The sequence below is a fragment of the Rhynchophorus ferrugineus genome, unplaced genomic scaffold (assembly GCF_030347505.1).
Source record: "Rhynchophorus ferrugineus isolate W39M unplaced genomic scaffold, kcgeb_rfMv2 rfM3, whole genome shotgun sequence".
Taxonomy (NCBI): domain Eukaryota; kingdom Metazoa; phylum Arthropoda; class Insecta; order Coleoptera; family Curculionidae; genus Rhynchophorus; species Rhynchophorus ferrugineus.
The window spans coordinates 19,159,823-19,171,860 of NW_027472582.1; the positions used below are offsets into that span (position 1 = coordinate 19,159,823).

A 12,038-nucleotide genomic window follows, 5' to 3' on the forward strand; every position below is an offset into this window, starting at 1 on the left:
AATATCTTGCTTAGATATATTGTTGGAGTTAGCGCAAACCTTCTATAAGTATAGCATGACCAACTCGTGTATAAACTCCATAAAACCATACCGAAACTATATATTAAACTCTTAACACATCTCATTAAGGATGTTAAGAGTTAAGCAAGAAGTTTTCTCAACAATGAAAGATTTAAAAGCATATGAATAGCAAGGCAGTGCTTTGGGTCCTATTCTTTACCTACTCTTCATTGTAACATGTTTTCTATTTGTGGTATACAAATAGAAAATATTACTATGGATACATTTGCTGATGACAGTCCGGTACTGGTACTTACTATTGGAGTAATAACATAAATATGTGTATCCCCAGCCTTATTTAACTTCTTTATTTAAGATCTGCCGAGAAAAGACCACATTTAACAGATCAATTGAAAATATCCCGGCGTGACACGTAGATGACGCTACTAAAATTAAATCCATATATTTTTTAGTTAACCCTAACCCTCAAAAGATGCGTGTATAAATTTGACAGCTGTCGGATCATTAGTTTGTGAATTATAGCATTTTGATTGAAGAAATTGATGACAATAGATGAAACATAGCTCCATCATTTCACTCCGAAGTCCAATCGACAGTCATCCGAGTGGACTCCACACGATGAACCCGCTCCAAAACGTGGGAAAACACAGCAGTCGATTGGCAAGGTTATGGCGTCTGTATTTTGGGATGTGCATGGAATAATTTTCATTGACGGCCTTCAAAATAAAGGACCATCAACAGAGACTATTATATAGTATTATTGGACCATTTGAAGGACGATATCGTCGAAAAACGGCCGCATTTGCAGAAAGAGAAAGTGCTGCTTCACCAACACAATGCACCGTGTCACATGTCAGTAAAAACGATGGCAAAAGTCTATCCATCCACCCTATTCTCCAGATCTGGCCCCCAGCAACTATTTCCTGTTCTCAGATCTCAAAAGAATTCTCGATGGGAAGAGGTTTTCGTCCAATGAAGAGGTGATCGCCGAAACTGAGGCCTATTTTGAAGCAAAGGACAAATCGTACTAGAAAAATTGTTGGAGGGTCTCTATAATCAGTGTATCACCCTTGAAGGGAAGTACGTTGAATAAAAAAGACTAATTTTGCCAAAAAAATTTGTTTTAGGCCGGGGACCTTTCAAATGACCTGTTACATCGCGTTTTACTCGAGGATACCATTCAAGCACGTTCAGAGAAACAACTCGATTATGCGGTCAAGTGATTCAAATGCTAGAGGTTTGCAAATCAACCCCCTGGAAACCCAGGACACCACTTTCCATAAGAAGCGTTTCGCAACTACGCGTGTAGCAACTCAAGATCGGAACGGCAACAATTCCATGGCTGGAGAACGTCACGTACCTAGTCTTCACTTCGACCAACGGTTCGGTTGATTTTTCCAAATCCAGAAAGTTTCTGTGATAGCAAACCTGCTATCTTCTCTGAACTGCCCTTTTAGCAGACTTCCCATTTCCATCAAATGCTTATTTTACAAGATGTTAGTCCGGTCTGAACTCCTCTACACATCTAATGTCTACTTCAAGTTTAATCTGGTTAGGTGTAATAACATAACATTGGTACTTAATTTTAACGCTATTTTAATTTTTTCTAATAAATAACCATATATTTTTGTAAAATATCGATTTTTTTTACACTTGTTACCAAAAATATATCTATATTTTTTCGGTGGCCAACACCCCTACTCAAAAACTTCGTTGAAAGTGTAAACTGGATTTTTTGCCCAATAACTCGCGCAATTGATTATTTTCGAACCATTTTTGTTCTTCAGGCCATTCTTTATCATTGGCATTATTGAGATACGACGGAGCAGCATCAATACAAGTTCCTAAAAATGTTTGATCCGCTCCTACAATAAATTTATTTAAATTAAACATCCAACGAACAAAAGTAATTAATGTTGAAAATTAAATTTTCAGCGTTACATGATCAGCGTCTCTATACATTTAATAACTCAAAAACGTTAAATGGGAAACTGATATTTTATGTAGACGAATCGAATTTAACAGTTGTTTACGATGATATTTTTCATTTTCACTAATAGGTAATGATTGCAAATCAAAAATATCGACGTAAAGTTTTAGTTTAAAAGAAAAGCACATGAATATTATAACAGTTTTTTAAATAATTCTAAATGTCGTAAGTATTTTTATAATAGATTCTTTTAAGTTTATTTAATGAGACATTGCTCTACAAATATAGGTATATGTATACGTTGTGTATACACTTATTTTACTAACATTGTATAAAAAACAAATCTATAATAGGTAAGGTATTGTATTCTAAACTTATTTTGTTGAGAAAATTTGATATATTTTTCAAATAGGTTTGATCGCGACAGTTGGTTTTGGTCTTTCGATAAATTATATTATTATCTGGCTTGTTTTACAGGTAAAGCTTAAATATATTTATTATTATCCATAAACTAATACTCGAATAAAATAGATATGCTATCTTCAAGAAATAACTATTATTTAGGTTGTTTGACATTTCGTTAATTTATGTATTGGTGAGAAATAAAAGAGGTCATACGCCTGAAGAAAGAATAAAGGAAATGCTGGACTTGCCTGTAAGTATTTAGTATAGGGAACAAAACAATTTTTCAAAAAATTTATTTATTATATTATTACTAGTCGTTCCCGACTAACCTACAATTTATCTTTAAAATAACTTGGATCTATATAATAAAGATAATAGAGAATTGCTGGTTTAAGTATAAACACTGCTGTTTTCCTATTAAGTGCACCTCACTACACTATACTACACAAAATTAAATGGTTTGATTCTTTTGAGTATATGTACGGTTTTGATGTTATCCAACAGTTGTACTCCTTCAATATTAATAAACGAATAGAGTCTCTCTTTATGTCTTCTTGCAATTCTCTGGATGTCCTGACAGCCAGTATCTGAATTTTTCACTGTAAGTAATTAGTCCTGTAGTATCTGGGTACACCTACATTACTTCTAAGGACTTGTTCTGGAAATCTTATTGGTGCATGTGTGGTCAATTATACGTAAACAGCACTGCGCATATTTACTTTCCTTAACTTTTATTTTCCAGGTTTTGTTTCAATTGTTTATATTGTCACTTGCCTGTTATAATTTTCACGTGGCTTTTTCGCCATTGTCTTTCACAGCAATAATTGTAGTAGCATCAGCAAATATAGCCATTGTGATATATTCTATTTATGGTATAGGAATAGGTATAGGTAAATAAATAGGAGAATACGTAAAAAATTGGCCCCAATACGCTTCATTGTAGTACACCTCCTTTAGCTTCTTTTATTGTAGAGTGGGCTTCGTTTTGTTTGTTTACAGACAGATTCCTCGGATTTCTACGAGTAATCCATTTTCTCCATAGAATCTAGCCTATGTTAAGTGTCAGTGATCAAATAACCATTACCATTGCGTAAGCAAACCGGTGAATTTTTACACATCTAGGATCTCTTATGCAGAATATGTGTGTGTTCATGCAATTGACATGTTTTACATTGCTGTATTAATTTATAGTTTATTAGTGGTTCGATTTTTATTTCGACCTCTATAATTCTTTTAATACATAATGTATAAGTGCTTACATATGTTTCCTATGATAAATTATTATTATTATTGAATAATAATTCTGTGATCTTGAGTCAAGTTGGGAGTGTCTTTCGACTAAACTGCACATTTGTTTAATTTTGGGTCTGATATTATAACCTTTTCCTCTGACATATATTGTATTGATAATATAATATTCCACTTCATGTACATGTATTAATACAATAATAATATTAATACATGTACATGTGCATGTACATGTATTAATAGATATTAAGAGTTTATTTAAAAATATGAGCATATCAGTTGTGATCCCAAAGTTGGATTTATAGAGGAAGAATATTTATAGAGAAGGTGCTGTCGAATTTCAGTTTCCGCGAGTCATTATATAAATTGACAATCTATTATTTTCTAATAGAGTGAGGGTTTTATATAGACTATTTTAAAACAACTTTAGAGCTGACATTCTTTTTTAACATATCAGTAATCATGTTAGCAGTTGATTTAGAGAAGTAGTACAGATGTCGTGGGCGTTCAGGATCATCGTAGTAGATCTATGATTCATATTTAGTCACAATAGGCCATATAAAACGCTTTTTGTTTTGCCTGGCAAGCCAACTAGGATGTTGAAACGAAATCGTCACATTTAAATCATTAAAATCAAACCCGACCATTGGAATATGATGGAGTAGCATCACCATACATTTTTTAAAAATTGAATTAGTTAATTAATAAAATATTCTAAATAAGATAGTTAAAAATTTCCATTAGAAAAATCTAGGTTATGGCCATTTTTTTAAACAATTACTTTCTTGCCAACCCATTATGAGAAAATAACAATAATGTGTAATTTAAAATAACAAATGTCTTTGATAGTATATCTTTAATTCTTAGTTATAATGTTTACTAGCGACCCGCCCCGGCTTCGCACGGGTGCAATGCTGATACTAAATTAAATACACTACAGAAAAAATATGAACGTTGTATATAAAAACATAGCGGCCCGCTCCGACTTTGCACGGGCATAAAATATATATGCCTATGTCACTCAATGAAAACATGATTAAAATCGATCCAGTATTTTTGGTTCATTCATTACTGCCCTTGGCCTGCACGTATTAAATTTGGAGTAAAACAATTCCTCTTCCCCTATACTTACTATGAAGATTTCCTGCTATTTTTGGAATATCTAAATTCATACAATTTTTATTACATTACACATTTTTAAACGCAAATTTTAAATTTGTAATATCTCCGAAAATATTTGTTTAATTTACATGCTGTAAGGAACCATATTGATCTATATTAATTGCACACTGTATTTAAGGTACTTAATTCGATAAGGATTAATGCCGTATTGCTTAAAATAGCTTCGTAAATAAGCCATTTTCTCACGTAAAAAGTAAACAATAAAAATGGTTAATGTGGGTTATCCCTAAAAGATAAACATATACCATCGCGGACTTTTTTGTAGACCTTTTTATGGTGTACAATACTGTAGTACATTAATTTGATCTAACTCGTAGGGTTAGGCAGCGTTTTTGCTAATTGCTAAATAAGCCTAAAAAAATAGGTTAATTTACGACATCACGTTAGAAACCTCTAAAATTAGCAATGTTGCCTTAGTATATTATGCATGTATTATACATATAAACCTTCCTCTTGAATCACTCTATCTATTGAAAAAAACCGCATCAAAATCCGTTGCGTAGTTTTAAAGATTTAAGCGCACATAGGGATATAGGGACAGAAAAGGCGACTTTGTTTTATACTATGTATTGATTAGTTTAATGAAGGTCTGGAGAAAAATCTACACTTCAAGTATGGCATATAGTTATTTCATGCTTCATGACTGGAAGATTATTAATAACAAAGCGTTAGCTTTAGAGGATGAAATATTGCCGGAAGATCTTCCCAATTTTAATTTCAATCGAGAGGCCAGTTTCAATCTATACCTTGAGAATTTTGTTATGGGGATTCGTCAACATTTATTTAAAGAAGATGTATCCAGCATAAATACGGCAAGGGTTCATTTTAAAAAGTAATCATTTTCTTAACATAAACTGCGTTAATTAATTTTAATGTTTCATTTTAGGATAAAAGTTTTGTACACAATATATAATAGCTTTATATATATAACCCTGTTTTATCTCATATTTTTTAAATGTAATATTTTGAATATTATTTCGGAATATATATTTAGTAGTCCTCTCTTTTGAGTCAATTTTCGTATTGTTATATTTATGTTCAATGACAATTAAGAAACAAATAAAATTATTGTTTTGTTGTCAATATTATTTGATTTATTTGTAGATGTATATTAATTTTTGACGAAATGGCGAAGTAATATTTAAAAGAAGAATATATTTTGGCCTTAAATTTTTAATTTTGTAAATAATAAAACATATTCTATTGATGTTTTATTTAATATATTAAGTATTTAAATGTTAAAATTAATATATCTATTATATTTAAGTATTGATTAACGAATAATTAAAAATATATATTCGTAAATATGGTAAGTTATGTTACACTAAATACTTTGATCTGTTTTTACCTGGTTGCATATGCACTAAACCACTTCAAAAATTCTATTGATGTAATTAATTACTTTTGATTGATAGTTTATTTATTTAAATAAATGATATATATTTAAAAAAATATATTTGCTAAGGACATTTTATTATTTACAGTAGTTATGGGGAGTTAAATTAACATCTCGGCAACCTTTGTAATTTTTCCTACAATGCGCAATTCTGTTCTAAGCCCCACCCCCACGAAGCGTTGCCAACACCGGCACACGTCGATCGTAAAAACACCAAAATTCAGTTACTTTTCTGTCAAGGCAACAGATGCTTGTAGTAGGGGTACTGTAGACTTTATTTATTTATTTACGAACGTTTTTTGCGATATTTACGTACGATTAGGTTAATTTTGAATTAACCTCATATCCGTCTAGTGTTTATATCAAAATTTGTTTATTACATAGAGTGCGGGTGTTGTCATAGCAACGATTATTTTTTTCTTGAAGATATACCGGTATCTTGTACTTTTGGCCTCATAAAGTCTATGTGTCAATTGGAAGTGAACGCTCTAACACTGCAAATAATTAATAGAATTGATCAATTACGTGGAACATAACTCAATTTAGTGATATAGACCTTTTTAAGAGATGCTGTTTGAGATGACTTTATTGTGAAAATCGTGGGATTTTTGAACCGTATCGCATTTGTGGATAGTCCAAAAGTTTATTTACATTTTTATTTATGTTGAAAATGCAATAAAACCACAAGCCCGAAAATGAATAGAACCCTTTGTTATTTGGCTGTGACAGTGCTATTAAACTCTTTTGGTAAGTTATTTTCAGGGTTGTTTATAAATTTTAAAAGCGCACCAGAAACCTTTTAATTTTAGATTGTAGATTTATGTTAAAATTGACAGATATTTTTTGGGACTCCACGTTAATTTATACATTTATTTTTCCCCTCGCATCTCTAAAACCTTTACGACGAAAACGTATTTAAGGCCGATGGTATTGTGTTGTCTCTGACAACAATGAAAAAACAACGGTTGATTGACATTATTTCCTTGATTTAAATTTAGATATACAGGCTGGATCTGATTCGGCTAAAACGTTCAATTATAGAATAAGTGTAATTCTCCAGGGTGAGGAAGTCGAAAAAGTGAAGCAGGTCTTTACTTGGAGGTTTATACTTATTTGCATGCAATTATTTCCGAGCTATCTTGACATTTATATCTAATCTGTAAAACGTGCTAAGCTATAATTTATAGTAGGAATAAGCAGTGGTTGATTTAACATTTTAGAATGTTTGAGTTGAGTTTATGTAAATCATAACGATTTAGTCAACTGAAAATTTTTATTTATGGAATATTTTCAGTTTATTTACATTATTCCTTTACATACCTTTTTAGACATTTTAGTCTAATTTGGCGGAACTGAAAAGAAATTTTCGTATATTTTTTATTACTACTAATTGCAGTTGATATATTTTTTAATGGAAGTAGTCATATTCATTTTAATTGTAGAAGATATGAATGTTCCGTAGTGTCTTCTAAATTTAATAAAATTCCACAGGTGGTCGTCTATTATCTGGTGAAGTATTTTATGTAGAATAAGGTTAAATAATTTTGTAGGTAACTATTAAGAAGGAATATATTTGATTGTCATGCGTCCTTGAATCTAACTGGATATTGCGGTTGTTTCATTTCGAAGTCTACTGAAATAAGTCTATAGGGAAAATGAAATTCATTATTGATTAAAATAGATTTGTTTTTATACATTTTACTAGAATATAACAAATATTTATAAAACGTTGAAAGTTAAAATCTTCACTTTATTACTATATTGTTTCATCAGTTTGCATCATCTATGAAATAAGTTCATGGAACTCTTATTAGATTCAATGTTTGTATGGGGTACATATTTTATATGGCGCTCTGCCCATTTTAAATTAAGTTTTAGTAATTTTAGGAATCCTAATTACATAACCGGTATATTTTGAATATGATCTTTTAACATATTGGGAGTGATTATAAAGCTATATAATTTAATAATGTTATTATTCTAATATACTATAACACTTTGGAGCAGTTTAAGGAACGGTCCTAGGTCAACAATTGCAAGTTTCTGAAAATAAGAATATCCTGATTCTTTAATGATATATCAGGGATAAGGAAAAATACACCGAGAAACCGAGTGTTCTTCAAGGAACTTCAAGTATCAATACTGTAGTGTCATATTCTATAATTTACAGTACGTATAGAAAGGAAAACTTATATTTTTCCCTAGATTATTACGTTTAAAAATAAGAAAAAAACATGATTTCAGTTTCCTGTAATAATAACCATACCAACTTATAAAAATATCAGACCGAAGGCTCCGAAAAATATATTCAAAATCAATAATAGTAAATTATAATGATATATTTAATGGAACTTAGCTAATGTATAAAGCTAGTTAATTAATATTATGTACGATGTTATACAACGATTATCAAATGAGTACAGAGAGTATTTATGTTAAGTTATCTAAAATAATTATGACATTTTGATATGTGGAAGGAATGCAGCATATTAAAATAAAAATAGTGATAAAAGCTTACTATTTGAGCTCTTTTTAACACATTTATGGTAAATTAATATAAGTAATTTTAAGTAAATTAGTTAAAAAAGTATTACATGTTTGTCTTAATTTGATAGTATAACATAAACAGTATTAGTATTATGTACATATACTTTTTTCGAAATATCATCCTAACAATGTTTTATTAGCAATTTATTATCTATTGTTTATAATGATTTGTAGCCTATTAGTATTTTTGCTTTTTATATTTTACTAATAGAAATATGTCAATTATTAGGATATTCTACATATTTTGCTGCTTATTGGTGACATTTTCTCTTCTCATTCGCATTTTCCTTTATCACCAAGTAGTTTTTAAGTTTGGAAACGGACAATAATTTAGTGAAGTTTTATGCTGTTATGCATTATTGTATTATATTAATGCGCGATTTTTACAGTTGTGACGCTGTTGTCCTGCAGTGAAACAAAAAAAGGTTTAAGGTGGAAATTAAATACTTAGACTAACGTCACCTCTATACCATCAAATCGTTTATATATTTCATGTTTTGATTGTCCTGTCGGTGGACTCCCGTTGAAATTGTATGTCAAAATAATCATCGTTTTGTGGCCCTTGTCTTTAACAGGAAGAAAGAGTAAGAGGCACTAATGCAGTGGTGAATCTGGTGAAGTTCGTGTGGCTTGGTGCCGTCCTATATATGGTCATTGTTCTTGTTATCCATTAAAAAGCTATCAATTAGAAAAAAATAGCTCGTCCCCAATTATTTTGCCACTAATTTTGATAATGAAGTTGTGATAATGCTTTGTTGTAATTTTAGTAATAATCCTTTGGACATACTGTTCATTAGAGGCTGAATAATAGACCATAGGTTAAACAGATGCTGTATATCGAAATATCCTGTATTAAATGACAATGTTAAGGCAAAGGAAAAACTGTGATATGCTGATACAGTGTTGCAGATATTTTATATCAGATAATCCGACCGATTACGATCTTGCACTTAAGATCTTATGATTATGTAATCATTTTTGTCTGTTGATTTAGTACATAAGTTATTAAATGTAAAAAGGGGTTATAATACTAAGAACTATTAATTTTTTTAAAAAGCCATTTTATTTAAAGGGAAAAAGAGGCGACTTGTTGGACACCGATACAAAACGACGCTGAGGGTTTTTATCTATTATAAAACAAACCAAGCCCATTTCACTAGTTTACCATTCAGGTAGTCCTAAAACAAATGACTCTTGCAGAAGAGTGGCGGAAAACGTGGATAATGTTGAAGCGCGCAAGGTCTTTATTGTGCATTGGTCAACATTAAGCTATTTCACCACCAAATTCTATGCATATAATAATTAAAACCTCAGGATATTAGTCAGAACCTTGAATTAGTAAGATATGCACTAGGGATTTTTCAACGTTTAATATTTTCCGATTAAGCATATTTTCATCTTAATTGGCCTACCTCCAGGGCGAGCATACGAGAGAAGAAAGCATGCAAGGCAATGAGAAAGCAATGTACAAATTGTTATTTACAAAAAAAAAAGAAAAGAAAAAATTAGTCATTATTGACCTCTTATGATTTATCTGAATAGGGTTTTTATTTATTTTGTGAGTTTTAGTGAAAATTTGTATTAGCTTATGGTCGTTCACTTATTTCTGTTGACATCTCAATTTACTTGAATGATATTTTGATATATTTTTATTTTGAATACAAATTTTATATAATTTTTTAATATTTTTTATTTAATAATTTATATATACTTTTGTTATAGTATATTAAATTATATCTTCTAACCAACAATGCATTTTCCTTTCCTATTCTGTCGAGTCGCGCATTATGCGGCCATCGGCAATAAAATTTGACCTCAGCGCCGATCACGCCCTTGCGCGTGACACAAAAACAATTTTCCAAATCAAAAATATTAAAATTTAGACTGGACACACGTTAGGAATATTTTATTGTTGTAATCAGAAAAACGTAGTCGGCTTCTATCATCGGCAGTGAGCGTATTAAGAAAATCAGTTGTGAGAAGGCCATGATCCATTTTTCGCATAACTTCTTGTTATACTCAATATTGATCATTGTCAAATATCTCCTAAGTAAATTTTGAAACTTTGCCATTCCGGTTGATACATCGAATACAGTGATTATTTTCAACCAACAACCGCTACCTATTTTTCAGGTCAGACGTGTGAAGTTTCCATTATAAATTTCTGGTAAATGTACTAAAAGTTGTGGGATTTGTTTGTGATATGAATATAAACTTTATAATTGTGGTAATAGCGGGGAATATCTGTGAATTTATGTGGGGAGATGCGAAGAAAATTGCCCGAAAAGGTAAACCTGAAAATGGCTAGATAGGTGATAATGGAGCATTACATTTTGAAGATAAACGATTTGCCGATTAGACTGAATATATTTCGGTATTATATGAAACTCGTCGTATTATTGGCGCCGCATTGCAGGTTATTAAACATACAGAGAGTACCAATTAAAATTTTGTTATTTATTGTTATTCTACAGTGTTCTCGAAATGATAATACCCCTTTTATTAAAAATATTTAAATATAAAATTTACTACAAAAACTAGTTATTGAATTATTGTTATAGTCTAAGTAAAGAGTAAATAGTTTGTTTTGGTCGTATATTCCTTCATTCGTATACTTTAAAGCTTTTTAAGTTATGTTAAATAAGTATTATTAGCATTAAAAAAGGTATATATTTTTTTGTGAATGGGTGTTCATTATTTTACATATCTTTTAAAAGTCACATTTGAGTTAATTTATTTTGGTATATCATAAAATCATTTAAATTAAAATTAGTAATTAAAGATAATTTTTAATTAATTTAATTTTACATTGAATATTTAGAACTATTACATTTTTGTTTATTGTTTTATGTTTTTTATTGTTTGAGAATTGTTTATCGAATGTGTTTTATATTCTAAACATTTTTATTATATGATTTTTACATATTTTGAAGGTGATCTGGATATACATTTTATATATTATTAATATAACATGAACAATTCCATAAGAGTTGACGATTTTAATATAGTTGGAGATAATAAATATAACAGGGAAAAAGTCTGATATTATTTTGTCTTCTTTTTTGTTCATTTTCATTCCACTTCATATCTTTGTAGGTTTCGTTTTTTTTTTCATCATACTCACCGTGCTGTGTGCTGTGGGGATTATTTAACTGCTAAATGATTAGATTACCTTTTCCCTACGGCGTTTTGCCGCTTCAAAATTATTAGATTTAATATTTTATAGGGGTTAATGAAACTATACGAGGAAGGGTGCTTCACTGTGCTCCGTTTCATTGTAGATAAAATGGATTTTTTGAAAGCACTTCG

The 12,038-nt window shown here is 30.3% G+C and overlaps 1 protein-coding gene and 1 long non-coding RNA gene across 4 annotated transcripts in view; one reads left to right on the top strand and one right to left on the bottom strand.

Moving 5' to 3' along the window:
- Positions 1-6,404: 6,404 nt before the first annotated feature.
- Positions 6,405-12,038, top strand: part of LOC143194049 (tyrosine-protein kinase transmembrane receptor Ror) — a 236,152-nt gene continuing 230,518 nt past the window's right edge. For all 3 annotated transcript variants that reach the window (XM_076400596.1, XM_076400597.1, XM_076400598.1), the window contains exon 1: positions 6,405-6,929. In XM_076400596.1, coding sequence (XP_076256711.1) covers positions 6,878-6,929 — 52 coding nt within the window. In that variant the 5' untranslated portion in view covers positions 6,405-6,877. The remainder of the gene's footprint in view (positions 6,930-12,038) is intronic.
- LOC143193613 (uncharacterized) lies at positions 8,254-10,234 on the bottom strand. Its single transcript, XR_013005068.1, has 3 exons — positions 9,200-10,234; positions 8,804-8,904; positions 8,254-8,708 (listed from the first exon to the last, which is right to left on the bottom strand). It is a non-coding gene; the product is annotated as an uncharacterized LOC143193613 (long non-coding RNA).